The sequence below is a fragment of the Arachis hypogaea genome, chromosome 14 (genome assembly GCF_003086295.3).
Source record: "Arachis hypogaea cultivar Tifrunner chromosome 14, arahy.Tifrunner.gnm2.J5K5, whole genome shotgun sequence".
Taxonomy (NCBI): Eukaryota; Viridiplantae; Streptophyta; class Magnoliopsida; order Fabales; family Fabaceae; genus Arachis; species Arachis hypogaea.
The window spans coordinates 124,238,707-124,260,613 of record NC_092049.1 but is presented as its reverse complement, the minus strand read 5'-3'; the positions used below and the strand labels follow the sequence as shown (position 1 = coordinate 124,260,613).

Below are 21,907 nucleotides of genomic sequence, written 5' to 3'. Positions count from 1 at the left end.
ACTATGGCCCAAGTAAGTAAAGGACAATGGACCCATATTGGCCAAGAGAAAATCATTGCCAAATGGTTAATTTTTTTGAAACTAAATAAAGATAAGTAATCATATGAGTACAATGATACGACTACGTTTATTGGAAATAGATACAATTTAAATTTAAATTTAAATTTAAACTGTATCAATTTAAATTTTAACTTAAAAAAAATATATTTTTTTATATTTTCAATTATTGATTGCATTAGAAAGAACAAATTAAGTAAAAAAGGAGTACTGACAAGTTATAATAAAAATTTTCTAAATTTTACGACATACATTTAAGTTTTTCTTTTATAAATAATGAGTAAGAAGGGTGTTAAAAATATAATTTTGCATAAAAAATGTAAATTAGATAAAAAAAATGGGATGTATAATATACTTTAATATTATAATTTTCGGTATTTTTTAAAACTATGAGAAGTACGTAAATTGGAGGATTCGATTTGTGTTTAAAAAAAATATTGGGTATACAAATCGGACCCTCCCATTTATGTTTAAAAAATAAAAAAAATTGAGGTACATAAATTAGAGGATCCAATTTCAAATTTCTAAATTAAAATCCAGATTTTATTAAATTGTTAGTATTCATTGGTCATATAATTTTTTTAATCAACTTTATGGATGCATATTTTTTATATTTGCCTTTCTATAATTTTTAATTATTATGTAATTTTAGTTATTTATTCCATTAAAAATATCGAATTAAATAAAGAAAAAGAGCATCGATTTGTATGGTATAAATTTTAAAAAAATCAAATAATTTTAGATTGTATTTATTTTATTTAAGTAAAAAATAAAAACCTTTTTATTATTATTTTTACGCGGGAAGCTGTTAAAAAGAAAGACTATAAATGTATCGTTACTCAGTTTTCATTTGCTCATACTCGTTCACATAATATCCATTTCCTTGAGCCTCCCATAATGCACTCATCAAAGCCTTGCTTTGCTGTTGAGACCCATGCTATGAAGGAAGTTGTCACGAATACTAATGGTCTGATACAACAACCGGGTTGGTCTGCTGAGATTTTCTCGCATGACCGTGATGAGCCTGCTAGTCCAAATGTGGTCTGGCCCCGTGACGTCCCTCATGAGGAGCAGTTGAGGGAAGAAGTGGTTGGTCATGAAAGTCCTATATTGGTAGCTCAGGACTCTGACAATGGTGACAATCCCCCAAGGCATGGAAGTGCACCTATTGTGAATCGGAGGAGGCTATTCAACTCACCTGCCTTGCGAGCCTGTTAGAAACAAGAGACTGAGATAATAATCTGAAGAGTGTATTATTCAATCTAATCAAAGGTACAATATACAAGAGGTATTTATAGGTGCTAAATGAATCAGAGTAATAAAGGCATAGAATCCTATAATTAATATACAGATATACTATATAAATATAGACGATACTAATTGATCCTAATTGATACTAATGATTCTCTAACATCCCCCCTCCAACTCAAGTGGGAGCTAAGGATACCAACTTGAGTTTGGATAACAAAGTCCGGAAACAAGTCGGGTGATGAGCTTTCGTGAAGATATCAGCAGTCTGATCTAGTGTTCCAACAGCAATGAGACGAATAGCATCAATAAGGATACGTTGCCGAACAAAGTGACAATCAAGCTCAGTGTGTTTGGTGCGTTCATGAAAGACATCATTATGAGCGATCTGAATAGCACTGCGGTTATCACAAAAAACATCAGTAGAGGACGACTGAGGAGCACCCAAATCTTCGAGAAGCCAACGAACCGAGACAACTTTAGCAGTGGTGTCAGCGAGGGCACGATACTCAGCTTCTGTGCTTGAGCGAGCAGTGAACGTTTGCTTCTTAGCACGCCAAGAAATGAGAGCGTCGCCAAGAAACAAACAGTAACCAGTAGTAGAACGACGATCAGTGGGATCACCAGCCCAATCAGCATCGGAGTAAGCCTGAAGAGACAAAGAGGAATGGGCAGAAAAATAAAGACCATGAAAGAGAGTGCCTTTGATGTAGCGAAGAATGCATAGAACTGCCGCATAGTGAGTAGTACGAGGAGCTGACAAGAACTGGCTAAGTACATGAACCGGATAGGCGATGTCTGGTCGGGTGACAGTCAAGTAGACGAGACCGCTAACTAACTGTCGATAGAGAGTCGGATTATCCAAAACAGTGCCATCCATAGGGGTAAATCGAACATTAGGCTCAAGAGGAGTAGACTCAGTGCGACTATCTGTAATCCCAGCACGAGCAAGAAGATCTGAAGCATACTTAGCCTGAGAGAGATAGATGCCATCATCGATGGAGATGACCTCGAGACCAAAAAAAATAGCTGAGGGAACCAAGATCTTTCATCTCAAAGGTACGGTGAAGTGAGGCCTTGAGATCAGAAATACCATCAACATCATCCCCAGTAATTATCATGTCATCAACATACAAAAGTAGAAGAACAACTCCACGTTTGCTTTTACGAATAAAGAGCGCATTCTCATGAGGGCTAGAAGTAAAACCAAGACTGCATATGGTAGTGCTGAACTTGTCAAACCATTCACGAGGAGCTTGCTTAAGTCCATAAAGTGCCTTGCGAAGGAGACAAACCTTATTAGAAGGACAAGGATATCCCGGAGGTGGTTTCATATAGACTGTCTTTTTCAAATCTCCATTAAGAAATGCATTCTTCACATCCATCTGACTGAGAGACCATTTTTTAACCGCGGCAATGGCAAGAAGAGCTCTAACAGACGTAAGACGAGCGACAAGGGCAAAAGTCTTTTCATAATCAATACCATACTCTTGCGTACAACCTTGAGCAACCAAGCGGGCCTTATAACGGTCAATAGAGCCATCAGAGCGAGTCTTGATCTTGTATACCCATCTACTGCCCACAACTTCCTGATCAGAAGGAGGATCAACCAGATCCCAAGTTTGTGCTTTTTCAAGTGCCTGTAATTCTTCTTGCATTGCTTGTTGCCAATTTGGGTTTGATGAGGCTTCTCTGAATGTCTTAGGTTCATGTTGATGAAGAATAGTAGAAAAGCAATGGTAATCAAGAAGATGAGGAGGTGGATTCCTTACCCTAGAAGAACGAGCGGGAGAAGGAGGCATGACGGTAGGAGCAGGATCATCGTCCGGTCTGGAATCATCGGGAGATGGAGAAGGCGGAGGAATAGGAGGCTGTGGAGGGTCACTCGAGATAGGACCTGTAGAATCATCACTAGGAAAAAAATCAACATTGGGGTTAGTAAACAGAGGTGACTGAGTAGTAGGAATCGACTCAAAGGATGAGAACCGAGAAAACATGTGATGCTCCCAGAAGACAACATGACGAGATATACGAATACGTTTAGAGAGAAGATCCCAACAACGATAACCCTTGTGTTCAGTGCCATAACCAAGAAAACAACACATACGAGCCCGAGGTTCAAGTTTACTATGTTCATGAGGCTGAAGAAGAACAAAACATACACAACCGAAAACTCGAAGAGAACTGTAATCTGGGGGGGTATGATAAAGATGCTCAAAGGGAGTAACATTACCAAGAACAGAAGAAGGGAGTTTATTGATAACATGAACAGCAGTAAGAACAGCTTCACCCCAAGTACGCTCAGGACACGAAGAAGAAAGGAGCATTGCACGGACGGAGTCAAGAATATGACGGTGTTTGCGTTCAGCTCTACCATTTTGTTGAGACGTACCAGGACAAGAAAACTCAAACAGAGTACCCTGTTCTACAAGAAAGGCTAAGAGTTTGGAATCACGGTATTCCATAGCATTATCACGTCAGAAAACCTTAATGACCTTGGAAAACTGAGTTTTAATCATAGTAGCAAAGTTGATATAGATCTGAGGTAACTCATGGCGATTAGTCATCAAATAAACCCAAGTAAAACGGGAATAATCATCAATGAAAACGACAAAGTATCGAGCTCCGCCCATAGAGGCAGTGGGAGCGGGACCCCAAACATCAGAGTGAATGATATCAAAAGGAGAGCAAGCAAAAGATGAATTATTGTGAAAAGATAAAGCAGGTTGTTTGGCAGTTTGGCAAGAAATGCAATCAAAAGATTCATTCGGAACCTGACCTAAAACACCCTGAGACACAAGAGGACACAGTTTTCCTAAGGAGGTGTGGGCAAGACGTTGATGCCATAAGTGAAGGGTAGAGGGAGAAGAAGCAGCACAGAGATTTGGTACAGGAGGAATATGAAGACTTTCGAGTTCAAACAATCTTCCGACCTTACGTCCAGTCCCGATGATTTGTCCCGTTCGAGGATCCTGTACACGACAACCAAAAATAGAAAAGGTGACGTCAAAACCCAAATCAACAAGTTGACCAACAGAAATAAGATTGAAGTTTAATTTGGGAATATAGTAAGTATCAAGAAGATTAAGAGATGACTGGGATATAGAACCCTTGTGTGTTGCATGCAAGAGGGAGCCATTTGCAGTATTGACAGAAGGTCCATTTGTAGTTGTAGACATGGACGAGAAAATATTACGCAACGGAGACATGTGATTAAAGCAACCCGAGTCAAAGTACCATTTAGAATTACTTGGAGGGGTCGATAAAGCAGCAGGGGTATTACCAGAAACAGAGAGAAGACGCTGTAGAAGAGATGCAATATCAGATAGAAAGACAGGAGACGGGTTGAAAAGTGCAGAGGTGGTAGGTTAAGTAGTAGCAGCAACAGCTGAAGCAGGCGCAGGATGTGGTGGACGAGTAGGACAGGTAGTAATCAAATGTCCTGAGAGCTTGTAATAACGGCAGAACAACTGTGAACAATGGTAGCTAACATGCCCTTTCTGGTGGCATGTGCGACATTCAACAGTGGGGCAGACAGAGAAAAGGTGCCCAAAACGGTTGCAGTTTCGACAGAATGTATCCTTTCTTTCTGTGGCAACAGAAACATCCGACTTTTCCATAACAGTAGTCACACAAATCAAAGAGAGGAGAGAAAAGTGCAATTTCGAAGCAGAAAATGAGAAATCGGAATGCAAAATCAGAAAGAGCTCACCAAAAAATCTTAGGGAGGGTCCCACAGGTCAGCCACGTCAGCGCCACGTCAGCGGTGACGTCAGCGCCACGTCAGGGCAACGGAGACAGGTGGCAGCCCGTGAGAGGATGAGAAGGACGAGCTGGCATCGAGGTGGCGGTCCGATCAACGCGCGGGCCGGGTCGGGTCAAGAGCGGTGCGTGGGTCGCAGGGAAGGCTGGTGGCGTGACACGTGGCAGCTTCAGGATTGTTGGATCAACAGCAAGATCCAATGGCTACTGAAGCATCTCGGGGGAGGATCAATGGAGGTGGACAGCGAGCTTCCAGCAACGCGTGGCGGCGCGTCCCGGGGCGTCTAGCGGCGATCTCGGCGGCGGTGGAAAGCTGACGACGAGAGGATCACAATGGTGCCAGAGGTGACGAACCAAAGCGTTGGAAACAGGTCAAAAAAGGCGAGCAAAGAGGCACAGGTGGAAGCTGGAAGGAAGAGCAACCTGGTCGTGGCAGCGTCTTTCGGCGGCGCGTGGAGGCGTGTCTTGCGGCGTATGGTGGCGATTCTGGTTGCGTTGGAATCACGGCGACAAGACGAACAAGATGGTTATGAAGGTGACGAACCAAAGCGTCGAAAAGAGAACGAAAAAAGAGGCCAAAGAACACTGCCGGAAAGGAAAAAATAATGGGGCTATGAACTAATATTCATTGAAAAAAAAAAGACATATGCTCTTGATACCATGTTAGAAACAAGAGACTGAGATAATAATCTGAAGAGTGTATTATTCAATCTAATCAAAGGTACAATATACAAGAGGTATTTATAGGTGCTAAATGAATCAGAGTAATAAAGGCATAGAATCCTATAATTAATATACAGATATACTATATAAATATAGACGATACTAATTGATCCTAATTGATGCTAATGATTCTCTAACAGAGCCAATGAATCTGCTCCAGCTAAGCGGTCTAGAGTGAACTCAACTTCGAAGACAACACGCGTAAGCAATTTTCTTTCTGCCACTAGCGCAGTAGAGTTTAGCAAACTGACGTCTATGTATATTTATGTCACAGAGGTCATCAAAAATCAGATTCAAGCCTACATATGATATGGACTTAAACCGGGCAGACACCCTTCTATTTAATTTCTTATTTTCCGATGGACACCTGCCAAAGTATGCGTCCATGAATTTATCTAATCATTATTTGTTTTTTTCGATTAATTTTCTAACAAGTAGGGCAATGGATCTTAGCTTGTTTGTAAAATAATAGGATGTCATTTTATTTAGTGAAACCATGGTAAGGATGCATCAGTACGGGCTCACATTGCGTGATATCCAATCACTCATACCTGGACGACCTATTGACGGCAAAGTGGTCGAAATGGTGGCTGTTAGAAATGCTTGTTCCATACAGCACCTTAAGCACCCACTTTTCTGGTGCCTTCCACCATCATTTGCAGTAAGTGTCTATGTTTACAAATATTTCGTCCTCAAGTAGTTCACATTGCTTCATGTGATTTTTTTTTTTGGTGACTTATTGCTTCATGTGATTGATTTGTGTATGGTGCACTTATAGGATGATATAATGAAGGATGTTGGCACTCAGGAATTAGCAGACTGTTACGTGCCCTTTTGGATAAAACCAAGTAGATTTATTTCGCATGTGAGTTATTAGGGTTAATATTAGTTGCATTGTTTATATGGTGCTATCATTGGCAGAAGGTACCATTCTTCTTACGGTATTTAGTTTGCAATAGATATTCATTCCCATCGAAGACATATTCATGCATTGGTATTGCATGGTGGTAGACTTTGGGGACATGACTGTCTACCATCTGGACTCTTATCCAGATCCTAATATGGTTCACGATAGGGAGCAACTTATCCGAAAGATTGTAAGTAAACCCAAATAGTTCACGACTTCCATTTTTTTTTTTGAAAATGCATGCTCATTTGAAATGATGGTGACCTTTTTTAGATGGGTAAACTACACGAAATCATGACTTCTGAGACGTATGGACATCTTCGGAGGTATATTCCAGGAGATCTTGCAGATTGGCCTGTTAGAAGAGGCCAGGGAGTTCCAAACTGCAACACTAGGTAGTATATACGGTAATCATGCAATGTTATGGCTTGCAATGTGATACTAACATGCATCAAAAAGTTTATTCATTTCAGTGATAGCCCAAGTTCGTGGGTTATCTCCTGGCTCAACTCGAATGGAAAGTTTAATGCTTCAAACATCAGCGGGGTGGTGAGTGTATACCAATTAAATATAATGTGTTTAACTATTATAACACTGTTGGTTTATATGTAAAATTATCCATTTGATATCAACTTTAACAGCTTGAAGATTCTAACATAAGAGGGTTGACTGCAATCTCTCTTGTTGGAGGCCCTTTCAACACCATGGCCAGCACCGTTAGGATCAGGGCTAGACAATGGCAAAGGCGTTCCGTTGTCTGAAACTGCAACACAGAAAGAGTTCATTGGAGACACATCAGTAGGGATCATGGTGAAGTAGGTCTTAGGTCTCATGATAGCCTATAAGCTCATGAGAGAAATAAGGTTGTCAGGGTCTATACATGTCCTTGTCAGCAGTTATTTTGTTTTGTTCTTGAACATTAAATTCCCTTTGTCTAGATAGTTTATGCCTCTACATGAATTGTCACCTGGTTATGAATTTAATATCTATGTTATCTTATATGTGATTCACTTTATATGTGGGTCATTGTCTGAATTAATACTAATTTTATGGTTTAAATGGCATGTTGACTTAGTAAATTTAACTTGAGAAGTATAAACAAATGCAAATATGACCATTACATTATCTATTAACATTAAGTCAATTTCCTAGCATCTATAAAATATACAAATATAAAATATATAAATGATTTTATCTAAACAAATGCAAACATGACTATTAATTTAATTTTGTATATTTAAATAATAAATATAAGATATATTAATATATAAATTATTTGATCTATTAAGATCAATTATCATGCTTTAAAATTTTTATAATACAAAAAATAAATATATTACGTTATTATAATATAAAAATTTCCTATTCCATAATTTCACAAAAACAAAAAAATAAATATAAAAAATAAAAATAAAAAATTAATACTTTTTATATAATAATATAAAATATTCGTTTTTAATTTTTTTTAGCTATTCACTATTTTATTGATTAGTTATTGATTAGGAATAAAATTATTTTGCTAACAAAAAGGAATAAAGTACTCCACGACTATCTCATAAATTAATTTCAATTAATTCTGTTGTAGCATTAGTTAGTCAGTTTGGTGCAAAGCATATGATTTCTAATAAATTTAAATTGGATTAGTTTTCGGTTTAACATACCAGTAACCCATCAAACATATTATCATGTTAATCTAAAAAATTCAAAAGTCAAACACGCAACCTTTGTACTTCACATGATCGCTGCCAATAGATGCGACAACATTATCGTACCATCTTGTCGACAAGGAGCCAGATTCGAAATGTTGTTGCTGTCATATTTGATATTCCAAGGTGCTCCTCGATATGTGATAAGGTTCAAGTTTAATCTGCCCAGGTTAGTAACGTTGACTGTGTTGGTGTTCTATTTAAAAAGTTACTGGACACCTGCATTTTGCATAATAACGGAATTACGTCAACGATATTTTTTTCCACCTTTGATGGATTCTAATCGTGGTAATGGCAATGGGCATCTGTGTGATGAGACAAGTGATTTTTGGTGAGGCGAGCTCTTGCTTTCCTGGGAACACTTTAAAAGCGCTATTGGAGTCATAGACGATGCACGAAAGCTAAGCCATTCTCCAATTTATAATGTCGTCCTGCCAAGAAAGCGATGATGTAAACATGAAGGACCAAACTCCACAAACCGATGGAGACATGGCCAACGAGGGTTCACTTCCTCCGGAGAAAGAGTTCGGCCCTACGCACCTGATGACAGAAAGTCCCGGTGGAACTACCTTAACAGAACCATCTCAGGTTGTAAGTATGAGTTTGTCTCTTTATGAAAAACTTGGCATGTAACGTTTAAGCATTGCATCCTCGTGTAACCTGTATGGTAATGTATTCTTTGTAGAGCCAAGTAACTTGTATTAGCTCGTCATCCGTCAATGCTTTGACCACTGCAGTAGACCTCCTAGCGTCGAAGGTAGAAGCATGTGAAAGGCGGCAACTTGAGCGCGACTCAGCTATCGACGTTATGTGTTCTATTCTTTTCAGTATCCAAGCTAGCGTCACAAATAAGATTGCAATAGAGAAGGAGTATTCATATGTTACCGAGAATTTGTGTGCAACAACAACACCTAAGAGGAAGGCAGACAGTAAGAGCTACAATAATGTGGAGGACTTCAACAGAACCATTCGAGAACCAATATCCATCCTTGATGATGACGAATCAGCGGCAAAGCCACCGAAGAGGCCAACCAGCAGCCACAATAGAAACCAGAAGAGTGCCGGCCAACAAGGTTCATTCAAGGTACGGTTATGTCTAGGCTATAGTTACGTAATATTTTGGTTTTTGTCTTTTCTGGCCTTTCTTAGTAACGAAAAATTTAATTAATTATATTTTTTCAGATGTTAAGGGATTATTTTTTTCTTTTTATTTTTAATTTTTTTCCAATATTATTAAATACATCATTTGTGCTTGATCTAGATTCAGATCACTTTTACATCTTAGATTCAAAGCCAACTGAATAATAACCTTTTTTGATAATTTTTTGGGTATGGGAAAAGGCAATGATACGTGGTTTTTTTGAAGACCCATTAAGGGTTTGGCTGGGCCACTATCCAAATTAGAATCCAAATTGTAATGCTATTTTGTCTAATAAAAAGTTGTGAGAGAAAATAAATTGCGAACAAAAATAATATTTTATTGAACAACCATGCTCTACATCGGAAACCTAATCCATAATAACTCTGTTACAGACCGCAACAGAGGTTGTGGCACACAAAGAGACGAAACTGATATCCACCCAAGGGAAGCATTTCACCCACTCAGTTGGAGCCTCACAAAACACTCGTGGAAGTTTGTATGGATGCCCAACAATGATACCCAAGAATAACTACGGGCGCACTTCTGCAAATTTGCTAAGAACGGGTTCCATTGGTGGGACCACAAAATTCCCTGGACTAGGACCTGGTGATCCAATACAGGGGTTTCCAGTGAACCCACCTCTAGTAGGTCATCTAAACGGACCACGGCCGCCGCCGTCCACCTCTGTTAGATTGTTTGGCGGTCTGATGAACACAATGTGCTTGGACGCTTTCTTAGGGGTTCCGGCAGACCAGCGATTCCTGAAGCCAACGGACAACAGTCACTGACTTGCAGAAAGCAGTTGCTGCTTATGCATTTAACCCAATGGGAGACCCCATGTAAGTTTCGATCGCGAAACTCTTTGATTATGATTCTTGTTTGTGACCTGTATTTATATGGCCTCTAATTTGTTAAGTTGAGATTCACACACTACCTTGCAGGGAAGAGCTGGTTAGGTTTGGACATTGTGTCTTGCAGCGCCACAACATACTCACCCTCCAGCCCCCTCATATGCCAGACGATAACATTTTTGAAATGTTTGCCTTACGGGTAAGTTTAGCCACTCGCGGAAATGATGGGGTAGAATTCTGGACCTTGCCTCCTGGATTCGCGGTAAGTCGGCCAATGACACAGTAAAATACGTGATATAATTTTCTTTATCGATGATTAGCTCCAAAATGTACAGATTGATTTTCGAGAGGGAAGGTCTGTTGAAGAACTGGCCAGTCGTTACAAGGAGAGATGGATGAGGCCCTCTAATAGCCTCAATTATGTAAGTTGTTGCCGCAGTTATCGTTATTGGCAAATACTTGAATCAATTCATGCCTCACAATTGTTGGTATTCTTTTAGATTTATATTCCCGTAAAGGATGCATGTGGACACTGGTATCTGGCGGTTGTGGCATTCCGAGAGCGGACCTTGTATCATTTGGATGCTAGTATGGATGAAGAGGGAAGCGTTAGTAGGAAACTATTCGTCAGAAACCTAGGGGAGGCCCTTTCCCGATTGGTTGCTATTGGGGAGTATTCATCCCCATTAGCTAAGAAGGCCGCAGAGATTACCTGCTTCAGCATTGCTAGCGCAGATGGCCTACCTATGGGACAGCCCAAGGTAAACTATTTATGTTTATGCAAAATGTTTCCATCCTATTTGCTAGTTATTGATTGGCTTAGTTACTTAACCTTTTATGTCCATTAGGGAAGCATGTGCAATTTGGGTACTCAATTGGATGGCTATGGCTGGTGCTTTCCAACATAATATGCTACCTTGTATGGACGATAAAGTGGTGAGACTGCACACAGCATTAGGCCTGTTGATGTCACCTGCCAACGAGGCCGCTGAATGGATCACTACTTGTGTCCCTGGACCTTGAGTACCATGTACATGGCCGACCACTTACCTTTTGAACTTTAGTTCTGAACTCAGATGTTGGTTATTTTGTTGTTCACGTAATAGCTTGGGACACTTTTTGGGAACTATGTAGTGTGTTATGTTAAGGTATTCTATGGTTATGCTTCTATTGAGAATATTTACCTTGTATTAAGACTTTTAAGGTCGGTTATTAAGATTCTATAATGTTTTATTTAATTTCTAAAATTTAGATAGAATTTGATATTTTATTATCTGAGGATGATTCAATTATTTAGTAGTAATTTTTCATATAACTTTCCAAATTAATGTTAAATGAATTAGATATTCCAAATTCTATATAATATACAACAGTAATTATGTAACTTTTATATTAATAATTGCCTAATTTTTTTAAAGGACAAATTTAGTGAGTTTTGTTGACATCTATTTATATTAAGTGTATAATGTATACTTAAATATTTTATTGGCAAGCTAATAACATAATTACCGTTATTGATTATTCTTATTAATACAAGTACATTCATTTAAAATTACTACAAGTATATTAATTTTTTTAATTTAAATTTATTGATTTTAAATGGTAATTTTTTTTAAAACTAAATAAACATAACTAATCATATGAGTACAATAATACGACTACGTGTATATTTTAGAAAGACCAACTTAAGTTAAAAAAGAGTACTCACAGATTATAATAAAAAAAAGTTCTAAATTTTCACACATAAATTTAAAATTTTCTAAATACAAATGCTATGGCATTCCCCTCTTCCATCAAATACTCCGTAGTCCCTAATTTGCCGTAATGGGAAGCAAAACCCAATGCCAAGTGAACATCAACATCCAGGTTATTCCTTTATGGAATCTTCACAATTTATCAGACTTATTATACAGAAACTTTAAATAAGTAAATCATCTATAGGAAACCAAATTTAAGCAATTCACTTTCTCACTAATCATGGTAAGAAAAGTTGGCTGCTTTCAACACTGAAAAATCATTAATCGACGGATTTAGGATAAAAAAAGTGAGTAAAATAAATATTAGAGTCACCTGCAACAATATTCTTGCACCAGTTATATACTAAAATGGACATACACATGAACTAAAGTAACAACATAATTATAAGTGAAAGCTCACAGCAACAACCATAACGTTAAAAACACCAACACTAAAGTGAAATGGGAATCATCGGCAGGCTGCTTTAGGGTTGCGAACTGTAATATGGGTCTGAGACAGGGATCTCCATGTCAAAGTTGTCACTGCCACCATCACCATCCCAAAAGAAACTAGTGTATTCCACATCCGTCCAATCCGGCCTATAACAATCGTCTTGGGGGCTCTGAAAAACCATAATTAATCAATGTTTTATAGCAAAAAATATTTAGATATATAAGAGTAAAGTAACTGTACTTTTGTCTAATTATTTTTATTAGTAATATATGCTTAATGAAGTACAATCTAAACAAATGCTATAAGTCGAATTGCTTAACAAACCTCAACATGATGAATGTTCTCCTCCAACGCATTACTATAACGACGATGCCCATGTCTGCATCTCTGGCTGTTTAAAGCACATGACACCCGGTTATGCCCGACGCGGCGACAAACACCACACCGCTTAACACCTCGCAGCGATGAGTGACTCATCGAACCCCTTCTTTGGCGCTTGCTGTGACGCACCATCAGGGGGTTCCTAATGCAGCCCTCAAGGGTGGTTGACTCTGCATGTGGCTCGGTCCTTTCCCTGTCAGCTTGCATACATTTTTTTTGTTCCTTAAGAAGTACTATCTCATTCTGAAATTTATCCCTTAGTTCGGAGAATTCAGCATCGCCAGCAGAACCAAGAAGGCATAACTCCCTGCAAAGATCGCTTAGCATCCAGTTACAGCAAGTGACCATTGAATCCCAGCAAAAGGGGCCATTATCCATGAATGCATGAACCCTTGAACGTGCATTTTTGGACCACCTATCAAGAATGAGACTCTTGGGTAACTTAGTAGCATCAAGATGAACAAGGACGGCAACAACATGATCACATGGTATTCCAAGCGATTCCATCCTCATGCAACTACACTTGTATATTTCTTCATTCGGATAGTGAGATAGCGCCACTCTTTATGCAAACTTCCAGAACGTGAAAGCATATAAATCTCAAAAGTTGGTGTGTACGTGCACGAACGAATCTTCAAAGTGCAAGCTCTCGAAAGCATTGGACGAAATAACAAAAATATCTATCTGGTGAGCATGTTTGCTGCCGACCTCTCCAAATCATGCAAGGGACTTTGTAGTACTAGGTCTCCAACAATTGACTGTAAATCAGACTGTGCTTCTCTGGATCTCATTTGGAAAATACACCGGAAGAACTGTTCAACAAAATCTCTCAGGTTATGCCTCGAATGAACAAATTTCCCAAGCATAGAATGCAATCCCTCGCATTTAGAGGTTGTGCGAAAGCCTCCAAAAAAATGTCCTCTCATGTGAGCGGTTGCCCACATCTTGCGCCTAGCATAAAGATCACAAACCCATTCATTGTCATGAAGACCCAAGCTAGACACCAAGTTCTCCCATTTCTCTTCAAACTTTGACACCTCATAATCAAAAAGCATACATTTCTTAAACTCGGACGTAAATGTTGGGTTGCTGAGATTTGATGTTGCATTCCTTATCAGGTGCCAAGCACATAGGCGGTGATAAGCATCGGCAAACACAGTCTCAATGGCCTTTTTCATTGCTCCATGTCCATCGGTAATCACACACCGAGGCTTCTTTCCCTTCATGGCATCTAGAAGCTGTTCAAGTAACCACGTATACGTTGCCTCGTTCTCATTTGCAACAAGTGCAGATGCAAACACAATGGTTTGGTTATGATGATTGACACCGGAAAACATAACTAAAGGGCACATATACTTATTCTTTCGATAAGTCGCATCAAATGCTACCACATCCCCAAACAAATGGTAGTCCAATTGGCTACAATTGTCTGACCAGAAAAGGTGGACCAACCGATCCTCATCATCCGCCAGATATCGCACGAACATTCCTGGGCTCTCTGCTGCCGTTGATTCTAAATACTTAAGGCAAGCCTTGGCATCACCGCCTATGAGCCTCTGTTGCTTGTCTATCTGATTATACATATCTCTTTTCAAAAAGGGCACATTATGAAATCCGCCTACAGTGTGTACAAATGATGAATAAATTTGAGGAGTTTTAATACCAACTTTCAGCATCATGTTCATCTGATCAATTGCAGCAGAATTCATTTTCCTATGCCCAGGAAGCATAAAAGTTAACATATCATCAAGCATCTCATGGTTGTGTTTTTCTTGAAAGTATCTTACAATCCATCTGCCTGTCTCCTCATGTATATGCACACGCATCTCTGCCCCACATCCACATCTAGTTGTAGGCTTTGGTTCCCGTTTGCATCGAGCGGCGTCATTATCAGAGCACAAATCTCTAAAACCTTGTCTAAAGCACACAAATGCTTGTTGTGTCACATCATTGTTCACATTGCGTCGTATCCGACTCTTCCTTGCAGAAAAACCATTCATTTTGGCATACAAGTTGTAGAATGAAAAGGCAACCGATCGATCTGGAAAATGAAGCCTTCGAATCTGATCTGCAGTTAGCTCTTTAAACTTCACGGTTTGGAGGTCCGCAATCCCGTTAATTGCTCTGTTGTCCCAATCATCATAGAAATTGTCACCAAAATATTCATCGGAATCGGAAACACAATCAGACACATCTTCGAGTGTCCTTTCCTGGGGATCTAAATCATGCAACACGTTCATTCCTTCACTGTACAGCGGTGCTTCTTGCTCTGCACAAAAATCTTCTAACCCGGCCTGAAACCATATCGGCAAAGACACAAATCAAACTTTAACAAAATTTCATCAACAACATTGAGCTGCAAAAATATTATTTCGAGAAAGGAATATAGTATCCTTACCATGAAAACTGATAGGACACGACAATGAAATCACAGGGGGGCTACAGTCCACAACAAAAATAGAGCATTGATACCGTAATTAACACACTCCAACTAAGAAGCCACTCTAGGGTTTCGATGAGGAAATTCAGGGGATCACCAGCCCATTCCCCAAACCCGACCCGGCATTCAAACTTGCGTATCCCTCTCCTCTTGCGTGGAGTTGTGATCAACAATGGCTTCACTTACAGTCGCCCCTCAACGGTCTGCGATCGTCTTTCTTTTATCACGTTTGCAACACCCGTTCGTCCTCATCCTCCTCCGCAGCACTCCAATGAAGACGAACATAACTGGTTTCAACGACGGCGATGCAACCCCATGACAAGGACGTCCAGTGAAGACGAATGACTTGTTGGGGGACGACAGTGGCTCTTCCGGAAAAAGGAATTAGCCTCGCAGCGCGGAATCAACAGGACACGATGAATTAGTCTCGACAGTGGCCTACTTCTTTTCTTACTTTATTTTTTCTTTGGCCCTATCTTCTTTTTTTTTTATTTTATCCTATCACAATGTGATCACTTTTTTTACCTAACGGTCCACACCCATTAAGTGATTTGAGGCCCATATTGCTTCTGTGGTTATGTTTATTGAATTGTCTTTAAATTTGAGGTAACCTTGTAATATAAATAACTCTAATGGTCAAAACAAAAATACTAGTGAAACAGGACACGAATGCAGAAACTTGTATCAGACTGTACGAAGCACATACGGCACCTGAATCAGGGAGGCCCAGGCTAAAACTCACCTTAGAGTATTAGTTGTATCTTTGTTCGGATGGGGACAAAAGAGCAAAGTTGTATCTTTCTTATGGACAAGTATGCTATTATGATTGATATTGTTGATGTATGTCATTTAATTCTGTGTCCAATCTTGGTTTATTTATTTTTCAAATGTCAAGTAGCTAAACCACCTTCCAAAAAGTAAAAACAAAAAATTGACCTAGCTAAACCCAAAAAACATGTTATTGATAAAGTAAATTATTATTTTATATTTGTTAATAGTTGTTAATTCACTTATGAATAAATAAAATTTAAAAGCAGCTATAAACCAAATCTTCAAGCAAATCTAATAAGAAATCCCTAAAATCGACTAACGAGTAATGAGTACTTTAAAACTTTTATTGAGATTATAAAATCTTTTAAAAATTATTTCGTTCTATAAATGTAATGTTGCTACTTGCTACAAATATTCTTAAGTATTTTTAAGAAACAAGTTTGTATAATTTTATTTGTATTGATTTTTTTTTCAGTTAGGTATCTAATGATATCTTTTAAAAATTTTGTTTTGGCTTTTTGCACCTTTTTTTTAGACATGAATTCTCTATGTATACAAACAATTCTAACCCTTTTTTATTATTTTTTATGTAAAATATTCTTTTACTTTTTATTATGGTGAAATTCTTCAAAGTATGCTTAAACTGTTCAAGTGATTCAAACCCCATGTTTAGCTAAAATTAGACCTTCCCAAATTCTGCATTTAAATTAAACTGAGGCCAATCAAACCTATTTCTTCTATCATCACTGAATCTTTCAGAATAAAAAATTGTTCAAACTCATACTCAAACTCAATATCTGATTCAGGTAATAACTCCACACCAAATTCTTCATCAAGTGTAACAGGTTTTCTGGACTTTGATACAGTCTCATTGGCACTAGCAGGTGTAGCATTATTTTTGTTATCATTAGAAGGCCATTAACAACCTTTTCTATTCCAACAGATTCATAATCACGTTTATTGGGCTTGGTAGGCCCACTATAAATTTTTTTTTAAACAGATGGTCCAGTTACTTCCTCTCTTCCAATGCCTATTGTTTTGACTTGCCATTGTCCTTGCCAACTAGCCCATTAATAGATTTACTAACTTTTGATTTTTTATGTAAAATCTTGATTGGAGATTTCTTCTTTCCATTATTCTTTCCTTTTTTACCACCTCCGACTTTCTCTTCATCTTTACTTGAATCCGAAAAATCATATCCAGAAGGTAGGAGATTGTACAATGCATCTTCTGTAGACTCATACCCTTCATCATTATCAGAACTTTCAATATCTGCATCATTGTCAACACCATCATCCTCAGCATTATACCCTATTGCACATCCACCTCCTCAACACTAGCATCATTGTCATCATCAATGAACTCCATATCTTTCATGATTGGATGGTCAAAATAGATGTAGAATTCGTCAGTATCCTCATTTAGCATCTTGTTCTTTTGCATATCTCTGATCTCTTTGTCTCTGTAAATTGAGTGAAGAACAGATTTCAAGTTAACTGAAGTAGAATCATACCAATACATTGCCTTGTAGTCATGGTAATCCAAATCCAAAAAAAAATTCTTCAGGTCAAAGAAACATATCAAGTCAATATCCATTGAAAAAAATTTGTTGACTTCTCCATTGATGTACACAAATACCCACTGTTGTCTCTAACAAAACTTCCACCATGGTGAAATACAAGTACCACATCTTCAATTATCTAAATATCAGAAAATAAAAATCTATCACAATTTAAACAAGTAACAAATAAATTACAACAACATTAAAATAGAATTCAATTTTTTAACACTGACATTGTTAACGTTATTATGAAACGGCACAACCTAAATCATTTTACAACTCTGACTTAACCTACACTAACAACATACTATCTTTGATCTACTCTACACATTACATGCATGTTAGTCATACTTCAATCTTCACCTCCAGTTTAATTAGGAAAAAAAAAATAGTAAACTTACCTCCAACAATGGCGATATGCATACACACTACCGCCACCAACCAGTCTTCAGTCAACGTTAATAGGATTGAAGAAGATGAATGGTTACCTTATAAAATTTGGGTGAAAGTTTGGGGCTTCAGATAATTTTACAGAGACAAAGGGAGAGGATCTATGTTTTTATAGTAAGTCCTCATTCAGAACGTTGTTGTTTTATAATACTTCTAAGAAAAAGATTGGGGACTAATCTGTCCCGGTCAAAACGGCGTCGTTTGAAGAAGTACTTAAACGACATCGTTTTAGCCACGTATGCAGAGACCATGTGTCTTGAAAGTGACACATAACGTTAAACCTGACATGTTACACTGATAACTTTCACGTAGGAGAGAGAGTATTCAGTTTTACCGACTAAACTTAGACTAAGAACGTATATGATATATATCTAACATTTTTGAGGACTGAAAATTTAGTTAATTTTTTTTGGAAGACAAATATGTCAGACGCTAAATTCTTACTGACCTATTTGAGATATTACTCTTTTTTTTTTTTTGTCGAATTGAGCAGTTCGATTTGGGTTTTATAACCCTGCCCCTCTCCTCCCCTTTCCTTACTTATTTTCTTAATTAACTTTTTCCATCAAATTATTATTTTTTCTATCTAAAATTAAAGTTCCTCTCTCCCCCAATAAAATAAAATAAAAATACGATGAGAATTGAAGTAATTCGCTAGATAGAGTATAGTGTGTGCAGCGAGAATTTTTTTTATAACAAAAGAATGCAAGCTGACGGTTAAGAAGAGAGTTAGTTAGTTATTAGTTAGTTCGTCAACTAACTGATATAAGTTTTGACAAGGTGCAAAGTTTTATTGTCTAAGATTTTGCTTTTCCAAATTTCTCTTTAAAAGAAAAACCAGCTTCTCATAGTGTTAAGTAGTTGCATGGTTTCTTCAAGAATCGTACTTGATTGATTTGCGTGAAGTGCAAGAAACTGTGTACCAAAGAGTTAGTGATCAAGAAAAAGAAAAGAAATGGGGGAAGAAGCAAGGTATCCGTGGCAACCACCGGCACTCCCGTCGCCGCCACCCACACCACCTTCTTCTGACGACTCTGACGCTGAACCTCCTCCTCTACTTTTCTATGTCTGTCTGTCTCTCTCTCTCTCCACATGCCGTTACTTTGTTTTAATCATAGAAGATCATAAATTGAAATCATCTCTGGTATACTGAAATAATGAATATCATATATGTCACATTTCTGATAGATAGTTAGATATATAAATTGAAACAAAAATTCAGAGTAAAATGATTGTTTCTATAACTTTTTATTTTTTTTTACAGCATGTTTCTTTTTCTGTTTCGTTTCACGCTTGTTCTGATTTCTTTGTAATTTTGTTTCCAAAAATTGCTTGCAGTTTATGCCCCCACCAGAATTAGCGATTAGAACTTTCTTTAAGGTATTTCTTTTCATTTCTTGGATGCTCTTAAATTTGTGTGTGACAGAACATACAAATTCTCTTTGAATATACTTCATTTAATTAAAGATAATTAATATACGGAGATATCGTAATAATGAATTATTGCTTTATATTGTGGCATAGTTTGGAAGACATCATAGCCATGCAGAGTTTGCAGGAACAGTGATCTATCTCCCATGGTATTTTACGCATATACGGATGGATGATGCCACTCTTCGAGACCTAACTGAAATAGTATGCACAAAACTCTTTTCTTTATTATTTTTTTATTATTCTGATTTATTTTTTTATTAAACACCCAAATTGATCTCTAAAAAATTTAAGTTACCAATAAAATTTTATTATAAGACAATTAAACATAAAAAATATCATCCGTATAAATAAATTAGTCATTTTTAAATTGACAAATAGATCATTATTCTGTGCAACAGAAATAATTATTAAGAATTTTTAGATAATAAAAATATACAATTTAAAATTGGTTGAAAATCAATTTGGATATTTTTTTAAATGTTGTCCATGGTTTTAAATTGCTAATATAGAGAAAAAAATATGTGCACACCACAATAACAATATTGCGGCCACAGCGTTAACCATAAATTGTGAAATCATGGATAGTTATGGAAAAGTTGTTTTAATTTTGTTTCAAGATATATAGTCGGATGATGTCAAAATGTGATGAACTTAATTGTCCATTATGTAGTGTTCAGGTTATAAAAATGGCAACTTCTCATAAAACAAAAGATTCATTATTTACCATTATGTGTTTGTGTTCTCTGTTATCTATAATTTCCTTGAGGAGCATATATGATTTTTTCCCCTTTCTTTTCATTAATTGCCCTGTTTTGTAGACGATTTTATCTAGTGGAGCTAACTATTAATTATTGTTATTATTGTTTAATTACATATATTTTAAAGACAAAAGAAGCTTTTCCGAATTTAAGAGAAAATACAAAGTTCTCCTTTGCTCGAGTGTTCACCGATGAACGTGGAATTCGCGGAATTCGTAGGGTAAATTTTCTCTATTCAAATGTTTTTTCTTTTTATTTTATTTTATTCTAATCTTTTTAGGGACTTGGTATATTGCTATATATTCAAAGCGCGGTTTTCATACTAATTTGCCAATTATTTTATAAATTTATTTTCAAATTATCAATTTTTTTTAAATTATTTATCTATATATTATTAATTTTACTATTGTGGCATTTTTTTTTTTGCTCTGCACAAAATTTGCTAAACTAAAAAACATATTTGACTCAGAAGACCCTAAAACAAGATGCGCTAAATGGTTCAATATTTTCTAAGTCGAATGTGTTTTTTATCTTTTAGCAATTTTGTATTTTGCAAGAAAAAACAATTAAAACGCTGTCGTAGGAAGAACAATAATAGATAAGTATATGTAAAAATAAACATATTAATATAAAAGCCTTTCAAAGTCAATCAGCCATTTTTTCTTCCTTTTTCATTTTTTTTAAAAATAATACATGCTATGGCTTCCCCATAATTTAGTCGCATGTAGATTATGTAATATTTTCGTCACTTTGTATATTTTTTAATGTAGCTTCAATTCTTTCTAATAAATTGTGTGCATATTTGATTGGTTGATGAAGCTGGGAAGGACAATGTGTTATGCTGAAGAAAGAATACTAGATGACCATAAGAGCTTAGAACAAAGTGGATTCCAAGCAAGTGACACCATTTCACTCTACTTTATTTAACTATATATATGTTCAATTTATTTATTTATTTATTAACATTATTGGTGACTCTGTTGTTATTATTTTTGGCAGATTGGTGATTACTTGGATGTGTCAATTCGTTATCCCCGCCGCTTAATGATTGAAGAAACAGGAGCATTCACTAAAAGTTTTTTTTAAATTGGATGTGTCTATTTCCTCACTAAAAGATTTCATAGTTACGTTGCACAATGCACATGCACATGCTTAAGAAGGTTTTACTTTAGTTTGTGTTACAACTACAATCAGGGGGAAAAAACAACATTTTAAAAAAAAAAAAAAAATCTAAAGTGATTATTAGTTGTATCTTTGTTCGGATGGAGACAAAAGAGCAAAGTGAAAAATGTTCAGTGCAGTGCATGCACACCCCTAATGATTGATATTGTTGATGTATGTCATTTAATTTTGTGTCCAATCTTGGTTGATTTATTTTTCAAATGTCAAGTAACAGGCCTAGCTACTGTTAGCTAAACCACCTTCCAAAAAAAAAATTGACCAAGCTAAACCCAAAAAACATGTTGTTGATAAAGTCAAATTATTATTTTATATTTGTTAATATTTGTTAATTCACTTATCAATAAA

General features: G+C 36.9%; 2 protein-coding genes across 2 annotated transcripts; one reads left to right on the top strand and one right to left on the bottom strand.

Moving 5' to 3' along the window:
• The first annotated feature begins 9,864 nt into the window (after window positions 1–9,864).
• LOC112740587 (uncharacterized) lies at window positions 9,865–11,633 on the top strand. The gene is made up of 5 exons (XM_025789233.2): window positions 9,865–10,383; window positions 10,486–10,657; window positions 10,731–10,817; window positions 10,896–11,156; window positions 11,244–11,633. The coding sequence occupies exons 1-5, from the start codon at window positions 10,370–10,372 to the stop codon at window positions 11,301–11,303; spliced, it is 594 nt and encodes a 197-aa protein (XP_025645018.1). The 5' UTR covers window positions 9,865–10,369; the 3' UTR covers window positions 11,304–11,633.
• Window positions 11,634–12,424: 791 nt separating this feature from the next.
• Window positions 12,425–15,874, bottom strand: LOC112743965 (protein FAR1-RELATED SEQUENCE 5). Its single transcript, XM_025793407.3, has 3 exons — window positions 15,365–15,874; window positions 12,910–15,260; window positions 12,425–12,754 (listed from the first exon to the last, which is right to left on the bottom strand). Exons 1-2 carry the CDS (start codon window positions 15,365–15,367, stop codon window positions 13,647–13,649), a joined length of 1,617 nt encoding a protein of 538 aa, XP_025649192.1. The 5' UTR covers window positions 15,368–15,874; the 3' UTR covers window positions 12,425–12,754; window positions 12,910–13,646.
• Window positions 15,875–21,907: the final 6,033 nt, after the last annotated feature.